This window comes from Ostrinia furnacalis, unplaced genomic scaffold (genome assembly GCF_004193835.3).
Source record: "Ostrinia furnacalis isolate ACB-3 unplaced genomic scaffold, ASM419383v2 OfSCF2709, whole genome shotgun sequence".
NCBI lineage: Eukaryota > Metazoa > Arthropoda > Insecta > Lepidoptera > Crambidae > Ostrinia > Ostrinia furnacalis.
In genome coordinates, this window is record NW_021132948.1 from 297,197 (window position 1) to 313,617 (window position 16,421).

Sequence of the window (16,421 nt, forward strand, 5' to 3'; positions counted from 1 at the left end):
GCCCGGCCATTTTGTCTCTGTCCATAGACAAGAGGATTGTAAATAATGTACAAAGCGATGTAGTGTGATCTCGAGCGAGGAGCGACGCAGACGTAGTGTTAAGAAAAGACCACCCTGTATAAAGTAAGTGTAAATATGTGTAAGAAAATACATAGCGACATTAATATTATATACAGTTATATTGTGTTTTATTTTACACCGTTTCGTTAGATTCTGAAAGAAGATTAAGCGAGTTTTGAAGAAAATAATGAGCACCTACGTTCTAAAAGGAACCCCCATGCAAAATTTGAGACTCCTAGCACTTGTAGTTTCTGAGATTTCGTGATGAGTGAGTGAGTCAGTCAGTCAATGACCTTTGTCTTTTATAAACATAGAATTCAGGGAGAAGAAGAACAACAAAAATTCAATTTCATTATCATTTATTAATGAAATATGTACTTAATATACAAATCTATTACATAACAAAACTTAACGTAAAACATTGTATGACCACGTCAAAACTAATCTACAATTTCTTTAATTGATTTAATAAAATACAAGATGGCGTTTTACCACTTACAAATTACGTTTAACTTCATGGAGTGTGTGTCCGAGATTTTTACTTTAAATTACCTAAAATTATAAAATATCCTACGTAACTTTGAAGAGGACATTTAATTATTATAATTATTTATACCCGTTATTCATATAAATAAACACTTTATATAAAAACAGTGGTATTGCATATAGCAACTGCTTCGGTCTCCTTTGAGAAACTGTCATAAAACTGCAAATCCTATGGGATTAGAAATAATATTTTAGAGAAAACAGATTTAAAAAGTAGACCTTTTAAGGGTTTAGGTCTTAAATCAGTCAGTGCCTGAGATAAGATAGGGGTGAAATTGACATAAAATATTTATGACGTCACAGGGCATACACATTTGAAATCTCGCTGACGTTTGACTGTCACAAAATAACTCCCTCGTGTCGCTCACTCACATACCTCAGGCACTGACCGTGCTAGACTAAAGTACGGCCAGCGAGAAGCGATACCAAATGTAAACAAACCCAATGTCATGGTCATTTGGAATAGCAGGGGTTTGACTTTGACATATTTTGGCGGGAGAACGAGACATTACGACAAATACACAAGATGGGAAGAGACAGAATAGATTGTCAGTTCAACAGTCGAATCGACGTTTTGTATCGCTGCTAGTTGGCCGTACTTTAGTAAGAATCGATCATAGAATGCAGAATATTGAAACTAAAAACCCCAGAACTTTTTTGTAGAACGAAATATGTCAAATGACACGTCATTTCTAAATTTTAGCGACCGAGAAGCGATCGTTCGCTTCGCAGCGAATTTACATTGTCTATGGTATTTTTTAATCTTTTTCATTTGAGTCTCAGCTTCTTTTTCGCGAACGGGTTCAACGGAGAAGGTGTCGACGGTTTCAAGTTTGTTTTTGTAGGTTTTTTGCTTCCATCGTAAGGAATATTCGGACTTTGTCTCACGCTTTTGTAGTAGTCTATGGTTCCTTGCATGGAATTATTCTTAAGTACAAACTTGACCTTCTTAGGCGTTTCAAATGACTTCTTCTGAGTCACTTCATTTGTCTTTTTTGATAGTTTTAATTGTTTATTTGTTGAAACTTCTAAAGTCTTCTTCGAAACGTCGCTTGTTTTTCTTGGGAGCTTAAATTGTTTATCATTTTTGTGATTTTTTTCATTTTTTGTTTCAGTTTTTACAGGTGTTACCTCTATTTTCTGTTTGCTTGCATGCTTTTCATTTTTTACAGGCACTGCCTCTGTTTTTCGTTTGTTTTCATGTTTTGTTTCACTTTTCACAGGTATTGACTCCATTTTTTCTTTGTTTCCATGTTTTATTCCATTTTTTAAAGGTGTTATCTCTAATTTCTGTTTGCTAGCATGTTTTTGCTGCTTCTCTTTTTTACTTTCTTTTCGCGTGTCAGTATGTTTGGGTTTCTTCGCGTTTCTGTCCTTGTGAACGTTTTCCTTGTTGGACGTATTCAGTTTGTGTTTTTTAGCTTTTTTCTCTGTCGCTTGGACTGCCCAGTCACCATTCTGTGAACAATATTCGAGGTTATTTTACTTGTACGTTTCTAATTAACAGGCTCCGAAACTACGGGACTGTTTTTAAATAATAAATCACCATAAAATAAATAAATAGTAAAAAAACGTTTATTGCTATAATTCATTAGAATCCTACATTATTCTGATGAACATGGCTGTTCTATTATTGTCTGTGGTAAAAAAAATGTCTATAGTTGCTCTTTAATCTGTGGTTGTCGCCTTAATAGCCTAGTGGCACTTATGAACGTCAAAATACAGTAGGTAAATAAAAAAGGTAGCCCTTATGGGGCACTTTACGTGTCTCCTTATCTTTTGGGCCCTACCAGCGCTTCGAGACAAACATATGGCAAGTGCTGAGAAGAAACGCCGGAACAAACTCAGTCACCACTTATTGCCAGGAATTATCTAACGGTAAGAATAACCAAATTCAAGTACATCAAATATGTGCACAACTGACCACCATGGTCTGGTCTCTAGCTGAAAAATAACCCTAGATACGCCAAGGGCAAGGACACAGAATTTGCCATGATATAGTTACGTCACTATGTGTCGTCACAGAATAATAATAAGTACTACGTACAGAATTTTTACTTCGCGAAGGTATTTAAAAAAATTGTATACTCATTGTCATTAACAATATGGTGTAATTTAGCCTGTCTCAAGAGTCAAGCACCATTTTGTTGACAAACGTCAGTGGTCGGCACTGCGCCGAAGCTATAGGGCTGACTTCGGTAAAATGATGTGACGTGAGGTGCCAAACTGCGGAAAATGGCGGAGGAAATACATGATTTAGCATGAATTATCATGAATAATAGTAACTACTTATTTACCTCTCAGTGTCTTGAGGCAACTTAAAAAAGTACATTCTGTTTTTATTATTATTTAGGCAGTTAAATACTGTACAGTATTTAGTACACCATTTTCTTTATTTTCTTCCATCATACACAAGAATACGCGTGCGTGAGTCAATGTTCGCTCGTATGTGAGGCCTTGTCGAATAGTATCCTGTAGGTGAACCATCATGCGTGTTTTGTTTTCGATGTAAACTCGGGGAGATGAACAGGCCTGGTGTCGTGTACTTACCGTGGACGTGACATCGCGGTCGGTGTCAGACATCAAAGGGGCGGCGGGCGTGGTGTCAGACACCAGCGCAACTCCGGAGCGACTTTTGGCCAACACTCGCTTGCGGTGCTTGCGACTCAGCCCTGGAATACGAAAGGTAACTTATTTACAACTACCCTTAAAATAGTAAGACACGGGTCTTAACGTAACTCATTAATAAACATCGCATTAAGACGCGTGTCTTACTATTTTAATTGAAATGGAATATGAAAAGTAACTTATTTACAACTACCCTTTCCAAAAAGAAATCGAACCTTAACTTAATGACAGTTCAACTTTCCCTCAAGACAAACTTTACCTTCACTTGTTGAGTTTGTGTTGGCGGTCAAGCCGAATCCACCAAACAAGGATTCGGCCAAACACCAGGAGTTATTCTTGGATAAAAGTTTGATCGAATCGGGCCTTAATAATATAAATTACTCTTAATTCTAACTTTATAATTCTGATGAACATAGGCGGTACGAAGTTCGCTGGGTCAGCTTTGTGTCAATTGCTGTTCAATAGTCTCGCTAAAACTCGAGAACGGCTGGATCAATTTGACTAATTTTGGTTTAAAGTTCGGTCGCCGAGCTGATAGAATTTCGTCCAATGACCCCAAGCTACCCATCCTTATCGCTGTCGCGTAATTATGTTGCTGTCGCGCTCGCACACTCACTGCGGGCGCCCGTCGCACAGTCGCGACAGCAATATAATAGGCTAGTTGCCTAAAAAATTTTTTTTAGTCCGTAATGTTTAATATCAAAAAATATTGGACACATATATTTTTATTTGTCAATCTAACAAATAATTACATAGTTATGGTGCGTTGAAGTTGCGCACGACGTCACAACGTGCGGCATTTTTGAGCAAGCGTTGACGTCACGGGCCTCTTCTTATGAACTTTGGCGTGCTTTATCTCTTTAAATTTTCATTAGTTTGAAAAAGTGAAAAATACGTGTAGAGTATTTTTTGATAAGTTAACTGACGGACTAATTAAAACTCTTGATTTTTGACCCAGGCAACATCCCCATTATGCGCGAGCGACAAGGATGGGTAGCTTGGGGTCATTGGACGAAATTCTGTCTGCTCGGCGACCGGACTTTAGTAGTGTCTGGATATTTAATGCATATTTCTTTCATCTTCTATTCTACGTATTATTCTCACCTCTCAACGCCAGCTCGTCTGAAGCAGCCACGAGTTTTTTCTCCAGCGCTTTGAGTTCCTTCGCCGCGTGCGCCGCTTTGGGTTTCTTCTCTTCGTCGTCGGATCCATACACGTCTTCCACTTTCAACGGGTACTCGTCTTTGGCTAGTTGCTCGAATCTGTAACGATTAAAGTGTTTACATTTATATATTTTTTTCAGGCATAGGACGTCTATGATTTCCATAATGATCGCTTATCAGCGGTCTGCGTCCTTTATGAGTGGGTGGACGTCTCTCTAGAACCTTGCTGCCCCATCGGGACAGGGTGTAATATGACTTATATTCGTAGTGTACCCTGGGAGTCTGCCTAAAGAAACTAATCTGCCCTCTTCCCATATCGTATCAGTCAATTCCCTCCCCCTCTAGACCATGCCTTACCCCTTTTGGCCCGCTTGCCCCCCTCCCTTTAGCCTAGCCCCTTAATGGACTAGCCTACCCTCTTAATGGACTAGTATAACCCCTTAATGGACCAGCATAACCCTCTTAATGGACTAGCCTACCCTCTTAATGGACTAGTATAACCCCTTAATGGACCAGCATAACCCTCTTAATGGACTAGCCTACCCTCTTAATGGACTAGTATAACCCCTTAATGGACTAGCCTACCACTTAATGGACCAGCCTACCACTTAATGGACCAGCCTAACCCTCTTGATGGACTTACCTACCCCCTTAATGGACTAGCCTGCCCCCATAATGAGCTAGCTTGCTTCCTTAATGGACTAGCCTACCACTTAATGGACTAGCTTACTTACCCCCTTTTCTGAGCTACAAACGTAAGTAACTCCATGAGATCAATTACTAACCTCTGCAAGCATAATATCTTCGTCCGCTTATGCGCTTTAGAGCCAGCGGTAGCGAGCAGGCCTTTCAACGTGCGCGCTATACTACTAGAGTCCACCGGGACTGGGTGTAATATGACTAACGCCCGTGTTTACAAACATTACTATGAGGTCTCACAGTGCGCGTGGACGCACAGGGTGACAAACAAAAAGATAAGGAGACATGTAAAATGCCCCTTAAAGGCTACCTTATTTTTATACTGTATTTTGACTTTCGTAAGTGCCACTTGCAGTCAAAATTGAAGAAAATATATTTGATTTTGAAACGAACCAACCACAGAACTCTATTCAATGCTGTGCGTTCTATTTGCTGTTTCATAAGCAAGCACCGTTTGTGAATACAGGCGTTAGTCACTATTGTCCCCTCTAGCCTGTAGTTTTGTCTACCCTACTACTGGGTCACTCCCCCCGTCCAAGATTCTTTTCCCCCTTTTGAGGAAGCCTGTCTCCCACCTCCTTTTATACTAACCCCCCTCCCCCTTAGTGAGTTACAAACTAGATAATCCCATGAGACTAGGTAGTAATAGCACAGAATAATAATAAGTACTACGTACAGAAGTTACTCCGCGAAAGTATTTAAAAAAAAATATGCTCAATGTCATTAACAATATGGTGTAATTTAGCCTGTCTCAAGAGTCAAGCACCATTTTGTTGACAAACGTCAGTGATCGGCACTGAGCCGAAGCTATAGAGCTGACTTCGGTAAAATGATGTGACGTGAGGTGCCAAACTGCGGAAAATGGCGGAGGAAATACATCTGGGACGTGTAAAAGTGCTTTTTAAAAGTCTATTTGCAAAATAAATGAGTTTTAAGACAGTTTTTTTTATGAGTTACTCACCGTTGCAAGCATATCTTCGTCCGCTTATGCGCTTTAGATCCAGCAGTAGCGAGCAGGCCTTTCAATGTGCGCGCTATACCACTGGCGTCAACTGAAACTGGATGCAGGATGACGTCAACACGTCCTGCACGCGGGTCCAAGGCTGTTGGCACGCTGGGAAACGGGATGAATTATTAATCTGTATATTTTAACTAAGCCCGGTCTCTGGAAAGTTTTCCAGGAGTTTTGAAAGTATAATCTGGTCGCTGAGCACGTAGAATTTTGTCCATTGACCCCAAGCTACCTATCCTTGTCGCTCGCGCGTAATTATATTGCTGTCGCGAGACAGCAACATAATTACTATATTTTCAAAACTCCTGGAAAATTTTCCAGGTATAACTTCCAAATGACTAGACCAATTGAACATTTTGAAACCGCTGGATGTGGACTGGGTAATGAAATCGAAATTGTTTTGTTCAGTCAGACAGATATTTTTTTATAAACGAATAATTGCAGTATTATATTGTGTTGAAAAGTCGCGTGACACCATTTCAACACGATGTAGCGTTGTTATTATTTAATTATGAAAGAAAAGAAAAAATACGTGTCCAATATTTTCTTACTACCTGTCTGACGGACAAATAATTAAAATTTTCTCCACTAACCTATTTTCTGACATCTGTCTAGTTTTTTAAGTCTATTAGTTACATTACAAACAAACATTTTTTTTTCTTTATAGAATTTATTGTATAACTATAGGTGAAAACTTGTAATTGGCTTTACTTTAATTATAAATAAATACTGCTTAATGTAACATTTAGCTGTAAGTTTTCCTAAGAAATCCCTACTAATATTATAAATGCGTAAGTAACTGTGTCGCTTTCACGCCTAATCACTGAAATTTGGCATAGACATAGGATAGTTTTTATTTCGATTTTTAGGTCGCGGGAAGAGCCTGGATGCGGGCAGCGCAGGACCGTTCATTGTGGAAAACCTTGGGGGAGGCCTTTGTCCAGCAGTGGACGTCATTTGGCTGAAAAGAAAGAAGAAGAAAGATTTTTTTTTACAGAGGGACGAGCGCGATAAGTTTTTTTGTGACAGACAAAATTCCACGCAAGCGAATCCGCGGACGGAAAGCTGGTGCAAAATAAAACACAAAATAAGCACTTACTCATCGTCATCATCGTCGTCTTCTATTTCTTCTTCTTCCGCCTCGTCGTCCGAGTCCAGTTGCAGGGCGTCGGGCCCGCCGCGGGGACAGCCCATCTGTCATTAGTAATTAATTACTAATTACAAATATAACACACTTCAACTACCACTGTACACATCGTTAGCTTAAAGGGAAGATAATCCCTACTAAAGTCCGGTCGCCGAGCACGTAGAATTTTGTCCAATGACAATAAGCTACCCATCCTTATCGCTCGCGCGTAATTATATTGCTGTCGCGCTCGCACACTCACTGCGGGCGCGCGTCGCACAGTCGCGACAGCAACATAATTACGCGCGAGCGATAAGGATGGGTAGCTTGGGGTCATTGGACAAAATTCTACGTGATCGGCGACCGGACTCTATCAAACGTCCGTACCTGTTTCCAAGCGCGCGTCTTGTCGCGGTAGGCGAGGCCCTGCTCTGTTTGTCGTAAGAGCTCCGTCAACAGACGCCTGTAAAGTCAAATACAGGGTGTTATTTTTTATACTTGAATAATTATACTGCCACACATTAAGAGAATTGAATCTTATAGCCACGATAGCCGAACGGTGAAGGGGTCGGAGTGGCCGACTCGAGATCCGAGGAACGCGGGTTCGAATCCTACCGCCGCTCGACTATTGTGGTGAGCCCACTCGTAACACAAGCTTATTTAGCTTAACACGAGGGACTACCGGGACTATTAGTCATTTGGGCGATACAAATTGCTAATAATCTTAAAAAAAAAACTGGATCCTTGGATACTGTTTTAAATGTGAACAAATTAATAGCTACCTGCAAGCGACGCACAGCGCGGGTGAATCGCCGGCGCACATGTATCCACAAAAAGGTCGCAGCAATTCCGTCACGCTCGCGCCCGGGACTTCGCCCTCCGACACCTGGAAAATTGACGAAAATCAGTAATAGTAACGGGTAAAACATTAAAAATTTTAAGCATTAAAAAACACACGAAGTGTTGTGGGCACTGAAAATGCCGATCACAGACATGTGTAAAGATGTTTGTCAACATTTTTGTACTCACTTCTTAAGTGCGCTCTTATTTCCCGAGATGTAATTTTTGCGATTACTCGATAGACTCGATAGACTCGATAATGTTGATCGAAGACAAAAAGAAAAAGCTGATTTTTATTTCATGTTATCTGGGGGTTATCCCGGGATTGCCTATATACGATCCCGTAATCCCGGGATTAGAAAAAAGGTTCAGGATCAAATCTACTCATCGCAACTGAACGCTTGAACAACTTACCACCTAGTTTAAATATTTGACGATACCACCTAGTTTAAATATATGTATTTACTATGCATCTTCACACTTCTGTGCTTAGCGTTACACCCTGTATACAAGTACAACAAGTTTAACCGCCTCTGTGGTCTAGTGGTAAGACCACCTGCTTCAGACGCAGAGGTCCCGGGTTCGATTCCCAGTGGGGGCAGATTTTTCTGTTCGGTTTGGTTGGTGGTAGGGCTTGTTCTAAGTCCGCCTGGCTAGCTACCACCATCTTACCTAAGTCTGTCGCCATAACAACAATGTTAACAGCATTATTGTGTTCCGGCAGTTAGAGGTAAGATAGCCAGTTCCTCCGTGGTTGAGGATTCCGGGTGAAGCTCGCTTCCACCTTCGGCCTGATCATCACTTACCATCAGGTGAGATACAGGCCAAGAGCTTCCTCGTTGTGGATAAAAAAAAAAAAACAAGCTTTGCTTAGTTTGGGACTAGAAGCGCAGTGTAAAATGTCCAAGGATATTGATATTGATACGTTGGCTCACCTTAGACAGCTCCTCCAAGAAGCAGTCCACGAAGTGCATCAGCATGGAGCCCGCGTTACGCGCGTATAACGGCGTGCGAGGACACAGGAGCCCTGGAGAAATGAGGTACCATCTTAGTCGATGGAGTACGAGCTATACAGAGTGGAATTTTGTAATGCCACCTGGAAGAAAAGTACTCTTAATATTGTAAAGCCTGGTTCGTGAGCACGTAGAATCCAGTCCAATGACCCCAAGCTGCCCATCCTTGTCGCTCGCGCGTAATTATATTGCTGTCGCAACTGTGCGACGCGCGCCCGCAGTGAGTGTGCGAGCGCGACAGCAACATAATCACGTGCGAGCGACAAGGATGGGCAGCTTGGGGTCATTGGACGGGATTCTACGTGCTCACGGACCAGGCTTTAGATAGAAAAAAAATCTCAAAGAAAACATTCCTTTATTTTTGAAAAGAAATAGAACTGCATTCATAGATTTCCAAAATTTTGCTTGCCACACCCGGGAATCGAACCAACTGAAATCTGTTAAAAATTACACCCTGTATTTTTATTGCATCGATCATTAGGGTCAAGTATAAGGATGAAATCTCTCTCACAAACTTGATAAATCAAATGAAAGGAAATCATTCATCAGAAAATTGTATGGTTTGGTTAGTGAATTTTCGAAATTTTTCGAAAGTCTATGAATGCAGTTTTCTTTCTTTTCAAAAATAAAGGAATGTTTTCTTTCAGTAAAATTTTCTATCTGCAGTATTAAGAGTACTTTCCCTCCAGGTGGCATTACAAAATTCCACCCTGTTGATCGTTTCACCCACGAAGACGCGCCCCACCATTGTTCCGCTAATGTTTGAGTGTTATCGGTACACGCTAAATGATCCATGAGTGCACACGCACACTACAGTAATGCCTTACGGATTGCTCGGACCACACTCCCCGCACCCCGCGCGACCGGGACCAAACATTGCTGGGGCGCGGCCGAGTGGATGAAACGATTTATACAGTTAGAGCCCGCGACTGGACTACATACAATACGTATATCGAATTTTTGGCGTCAATAATGCGACATGTTGAGAAAAAAAGACGCTAAATATGTAATTTTCATTGTTAATGTAAAAAAATGAATTTGATGACTTTTTTTATAGAAATTACAATTAAAGAAAATAGCGATTAAGTCTTCATCTCAATACTCAAATATTTATTGTAAACCATCGTGTTAATTTTACATAATGTTTATTAAACTACTGCCTTTCAACATTTTGGCAACTGGCCAATTAACGTAATTCCATGCGTGAGCCAATTAAAAAAAAACATTTGACAGGTAGCTGAAACTTGGCGGAAGATTTCCGAGGAGGAGGGTAGTTGAACGAACAGCATGGACGATCCGTTTTTATGCTTTAAATTTAATAATGAACTTTAGTGTACAAATGTGATGTTATTGTGTGTTCTAACTAAAGTGTAGTGGAGTGATAAATGCGTAAAAACGTTGAAACACTGAAGTTGTCGTGTGAAACTATTGTTTATATTCCACTGGCTTAAATAAACCTCGTAAAGACAGTTGCAGCATAAAAAAATGTATAAAAAAGCAGTTTTGTAATAACGTTTTTATTTTACACAAGCAAAATTGCATTTTATTCCAACAAAAACAACATTTATAAAAATGTCTCGCAATGCAGTTCGTCTGCCGTAAAAAAATATGAGTTCGATGTACAAATACAAAAAAAATACAAATTTTACTTACCTACAAAATATTTATTCATACAAACAAGTCAAATAACAAAGTTTTTGATCTAATACTTTTGTTTTACCAACTTGTATTAGGATCAAACCGAAAGTATGTAAGCCAAGACGGTTAATTCAACTACGACGGTTATTTATTTATTTAAAATCTTTATTGCACACATAAAAACAGAGGTACAACAGGCGAGCTTAATGCCATGTGGCATTCTCTTCCAGCTAACCAGAAAATTAGACAAAACAGAGAATTTAAGTTTTAAAATTGTGAATTGTGTGAGACGTGACCTGCAATATATTTCTACACTCACCATCGCTGCCGGTCAGCATGTCAGCGTATTGTTTGCACGCTGCGCCCCAGCCGGCTCGCCGAATGATTCGCAGACTGCCGCGGAGGTAGCGGCGGACTAACTGCAGCAAACGTGATTGCGAAGGTAAGTATAAAACTAAAACTCATTTATTTATGCAAGTAGGCTTTAAAAAAGCACTTTTACACGTCCCAGTATTAACCCTACCACTGCTTTAGGACAATAAATGGCCCAGTATGGATATTATTTTTATTTAAAGGTTTTTTAAATTATGGACTTCAATTTATGCCTACAGCTAGGGTTGCCATTCCTCCAGATTTCCACAGATTTGCCCTAGTTTAGAGGGCATCCGGGGTGCGTCCGGGCGAGATTTTATTACTTTGTAGTCCAGGTTTAAAAAAACCCATTGACATGTCCGGATTTCAGACTCCAAAATCCGCGTTGTCTTGGTTGCCAAATTTTAGATATGGCAACGGATAAAAAGCCACCTACAACAGTGGTGTCAGAATAATTAAATTAAATACTACCGCAGTAACTAGTAGCAAAACCATTATTTAGAAGTATTCCGCGCCTGGCTGTCTTTCTTAAGTTTTTATTTCATGTTTGTTTCGATCTTACACTTGCGGGATTTTAAATAAGTATAAGATTTTATCTTTGTGGATATTTACAGCTAAATTACAGAACAAAACACGCTTTTCGCAATCCGCTTTTCGCTGTGAACTAAATACAGGAGCAGCACTTTGTTTCAATATAATATGCCATTGTTTACACAAAACATCTGATTATGACCTAAGTCGATTGCAGATATAAAAAGGGAAAAAAAAATTGTTTACGTACCATCAGGAACTTGTCCATACGGTGTTGGTCGATGCCGTACCACTCGGTCGCCAACACCTTGAAGCCAGCTTTGGTCATGAGCAGCGCGTGCTTGATCTGCTCCGGAGGAAACAGGTCTAGGATACTGGCTATGGTCTCACAGAGTTCTTCCTGAAAAGTATTATTAATAATGTCATTTCATTCATAGTATGTTATTGGAGGTTAATTTACAGGAATAATACAAATAATAATCATCATTTTAGACAGGCACTTGAATTATTTATTAAACAGGTCTAAATTATTTTGTGGTATTTTTTAAGGATTTCTAGGAAAGGAATCTTCTTATGGAGTATTAATAAATTATGATTATTCTTTGGTCTTGATGTAAATATTTTCCAATGCTTATATTATTTAAGCAATTAAGTGTTGTGCCAGTATGTTTGCATTTAGCTCTCAAAGAATGATCCATTATTTAGGTCTCAAAGAATGACAAACTTGTTTGAAGGTTTTACATACACCATTTTTTACAAAATGAAGGCTACTAACCTGAACCAAAGGTTTGTCTGACATCCAAACAGCATAAAACAGCCCCTTCCATACCCTAATAAAGTCATCTTCTTTAAATTCTGTAAAAAAAGATATTTGATGAGAAAAAACCTGATACTTTATCCAAAACTATAATTATGTGTGGGCACTCTCACATAAATAAGAAATAGTTATTATCTTAATACTTTAAAATACTAGAAATACTGGTATTACAATGCCAAGTATATTTTATAGACTCTGTAAGTAGTAAACAACATTTTTGTTGGGAAAGCATGAAACTTTTGAGGTTATGCGCCAATCAATCGATGCAAGTTTTTTGTTTGATATTCTAATAAAATTAACTAAGTAAGCTTTAAAATGATAAATATACATACCGTATCCTTTAGCAAAACAATTTAAAAGCCATTTCTTGAACGTTTTCAGCACTCTATCGCGGGTTTTCTTTTCGTTTCCAGAAAGCAGCCTGGCAAACTTAATTTCTTGGGCCACGATCAAAACCTTTTCTTTCTTGTCCTTCGGTTTAGGTTTCTTCAGCGATTTACGCTTCTTTTCTTTTATTTTATTGACGGTTTTCATCTTGAATCGATTTTACAGAACGTGTTTTCAGTTCAGTAAACCAACAAACGTCAAACGTTGAAAACGTGTGATTCAGGGTGTGGAAACTTCCATACAACGGTCATCGAAGTGAAACTTGCTTCCAAACAGCGACATCGGTGAATAAATTCAAATACTTTTTAACTACCCTAAAACGCTCTAGATGTCGCTGCTCCTGTTTCCTTCATATTTTCATTTTTTTCTTAATTATAATATATTTGAGAATATTGTTAATTACAATGTGAAAACTTTTTTTAAATGAAATTAATTTGTTTTAATTTAAAACTGAACATTGACATTTTTGTTATAATTTACATAATAGAGTAGTAGATATTACTATTTAACATATGGCAACATTGTTTTTCCTCCAAAATGGCCGGTGTTGTTTTTGTTATGTTAAATGCATTCTTGTTTTCTTAGCCATCATTTAAGTTTTCTGTGGCCCTATTAAAGTATTGAAGAGTCGTCGAGTCAAATTCAAGTTCATTCCTTCGTACCTGCTGCTGTTCTGGTTCATCGGAGTTTTGTTCGTTCGTTCGTGAATCGCGAAGAAACTTTCTGTTATGTTCACAAGTGATCTGAGTTTTCTCAATGTGCTGTGTTCTGTGTTTAGTGTTGAAAACTTTGCGAAAAGACGCTTTTGGTGTATAATATTATGTGTGTTCATAAATAAAGTAAAATTATTAAATTCAAAAGTTTTTGTTTACTTATTTGCATTTCCATGTGCAATGTAGAATTTTTCCAAATCCATTGTTTTGAAAATAATACAATACGTACACCATAAAGATAAATATTTTCAAAATAATGGATTTGAAAAAATTCTACATTGTACATCATAAAAACAATAATTCTTTGAAGGTTATGAGGGCCTATGTGTGCGTGAACTGTGTGTATGTGTGCGTGGACTTTATGTATGTATGTGTGCGTGTACTATGTATGTATGTGAGCGTTACGTACGTAGGTTAAGTACAGGGAATTTAACACCAGGCTGTCAATTAGTAGGCTTAAAAATTTGACAGAGAGGGTTCTCTATTTCCTATGTATTACTTTTCTCTATGGTGTGATTTTAAAACGTCAAAAAATCTGGTATTCTTCGAAGTTCACACGTATCTGAAGGCAATAGAGGTTATTTTTCTTTAACACTATATTTATTGAGTGTTGTCATACTCGGGCTTAATTATTCCCATTAATCAATACTGACTGAAAATCAATACGCAATTTTCGGTCAGCAGTGTCAGTTTTGTTTATAGCAAATTAGCAATATCAAAATGATTTACAGGACCGGTCTTTGTGGGAAACCTTGGGGGAGGCCTGCAGTGGGAGTCTTTCGGCTGAAACGAACGAAATGGTTAGGAATTTTTATAAGTCCCTCCCAAAAATATATTACTGTTTTTGAGTATACAGTATACTGCACAGCAAGATTTTTAGGTACAAAAACTTAAGGGCGTTTTCAGTTTCCTAGCAAGAAAATTTATATCGCATCAGAAGGAATAAAAAACTAGTCTAAAAACATGTAATAGGTATAGGTGTACCAGAATCTCATGGCAAATGGGGAAAATAAACTTTGTTGAGTGCAATACTGGGGAAATTGGATTAAACGATCTTGATACTTTTTAATTTTTATTTATGACTAATATTAATGAACATGAAGTACGAATGCCGAACTATACATTTTAGGTTTGTGTATGAAGAATGTTGTTATACATCAGATTTTTAACATAGGAACGTGTCTTGAAAAATAAGTAAACCGTATATTACTGTAAATAATTTTATTAAGTATCATACTTATAACTTATCACTTCATTCAGAACTAGAAAACGATTCTAAGAACTCCACTTGCATTTCTTGTTCTTCAAATAGATGATCAAGTTAAAGAGGTATTAATATAATATAAATCGCTTTTTCAGCATTTCAATTACTCAAACTTGCTTGATGAAATTTTTTCAATTTTCTTTACATGGTCATAACATTTTCACCATTCCTCTGCACCAATGCATGAAATACACCTGAAAACCCCGATAAAGCAGCTATTAGGTAAGAATAATATAAAAATAAACATAACCCTCCTTCTGACGCAGTTAGGTAATACAGTGGCGTAGCTTGGGGGGGGCAGGGGGGGCCATGGCCCCGGGCGGCATATGAAAGGGGGCGGCGGATAAGAAAAAAAACATTGCATGAACAAGAAAAAAAAAGGTCGACTATGTCTACGTTGAGACTAACAAATCTAGCTATACTGGCAATTGAAAATGAGATACAATTTGATATCGACGATTGTGTAAAAGATTTTGCTTTGAAAAAAGCACGAACAGTAAATTTTTAATCTATTTTTTTAAGTAATAGTAACAAAAATATTTAAGGAGCTTACTTACTTACCCATCTAAAACTTGCGCCACAGATAATCTTTCGTGATTTCTCTTGTTACAAACCGAAATAAAAAAGTGGTTTGTAAATAGTTAAAGCCATATCTAAGCTACTTTTAAAACCGTGTATTTATTATATTCTGCAAATTCGAAATTCAAAATGAGCTAGCTAAAATGGTAACTTTTAGCAGTAATTAAATCTGTAACTTGCTGCAAATATGTAATGAATTCAAACAAATTATTTTAAAAAATAGCTTCGATACATATATACATTTTTCAAACCACTTTTTTAATTTCGGACGGGTCGCGAACTTGTAAAAAAAAATGTTAATCCGGCATGCTCGAGCGCGATTTATTTTTATTTTTATTTTGACTACTTTATATGCCTACCCCCACCACGCAAACCGGCAGATTAGTATACCGTTGTTATCAGAGGCACTCGGGGCATACGTAGTATGAATATCTGACGCGCTCGAGAATGCCCAAGTAACTGTTTTTTTTTAACATTTTTGAAAAACCGTACACGCCAAACCCACCGCTAAAATGGTTTTTGCCATACGAGCTTTTCTTTTCGAAATTATTTTATCTTTCGATTTTGATAGGTCTCGACGGCGCCGTTGAATTACGCCATTTAGCTACCTCGCCTCCCTAACTATAATAAAGCTGAGCTATTTAAGAAAATCAAACTTCCTGTGGGTTTCAAGCAATTGCTTCTCTTTAATGTATTTTCCTTTTGAAGCAGTGCGTGGTAGTTTATTTTGAATTTCAACAAATAAGGTGAATAGTGTACCTGAAGTCCATTCAATATAATATTTAAACTTTTAAATATTTATAATTAAAATAAAGGGCGGCGGATTTCCAGACGGCCCCGGGCGGCGAAAAGCCACGCTACGCCACTGAGGTAATAAACTAAATGTAGGTAAGTATCAAAACATTTCACTCCAACTTACTGTCAACTCAACGACGCGCTTTAAAATCAAAGATTGACTTTGAATTATGCCTTATTTACAATACACTTTGAAAACAATATGACTTGCTTGAGTTTTTTCGTCTTTTTCACAAAA

The 16,421-nt window shown here is 38.2% G+C and overlaps 1 protein-coding gene across 1 annotated transcript; it reads right to left on the minus strand.

Annotated features, from left to right (window-relative positions):
• Positions 1–1,370: 1,370 nt before the first annotated feature.
• Nnp-1 (Ribosomal RNA processing protein 1 homolog Nnp-1) lies at positions 1,371–13,046 on the minus strand. Its single transcript, XM_028309378.1, has 12 exons — positions 12,778–13,046; positions 12,404–12,483; positions 11,879–12,028; positions 11,045–11,144; positions 9,010–9,101; positions 8,017–8,120; positions 7,622–7,697; positions 7,208–7,302; positions 6,058–6,210; positions 4,339–4,496; positions 3,157–3,278; positions 1,371–2,064 (listed from the first exon to the last, which is right to left on the minus strand). The coding sequence occupies exons 1-12, from the start codon at positions 12,977–12,979 to the stop codon at positions 1,375–1,377; spliced, it is 2,022 nt and encodes a 673-aa protein (XP_028165179.1). The 5' UTR covers positions 12,980–13,046; the 3' UTR covers positions 1,371–1,374.
• Positions 13,047–16,421: the final 3,375 nt, after the last annotated feature.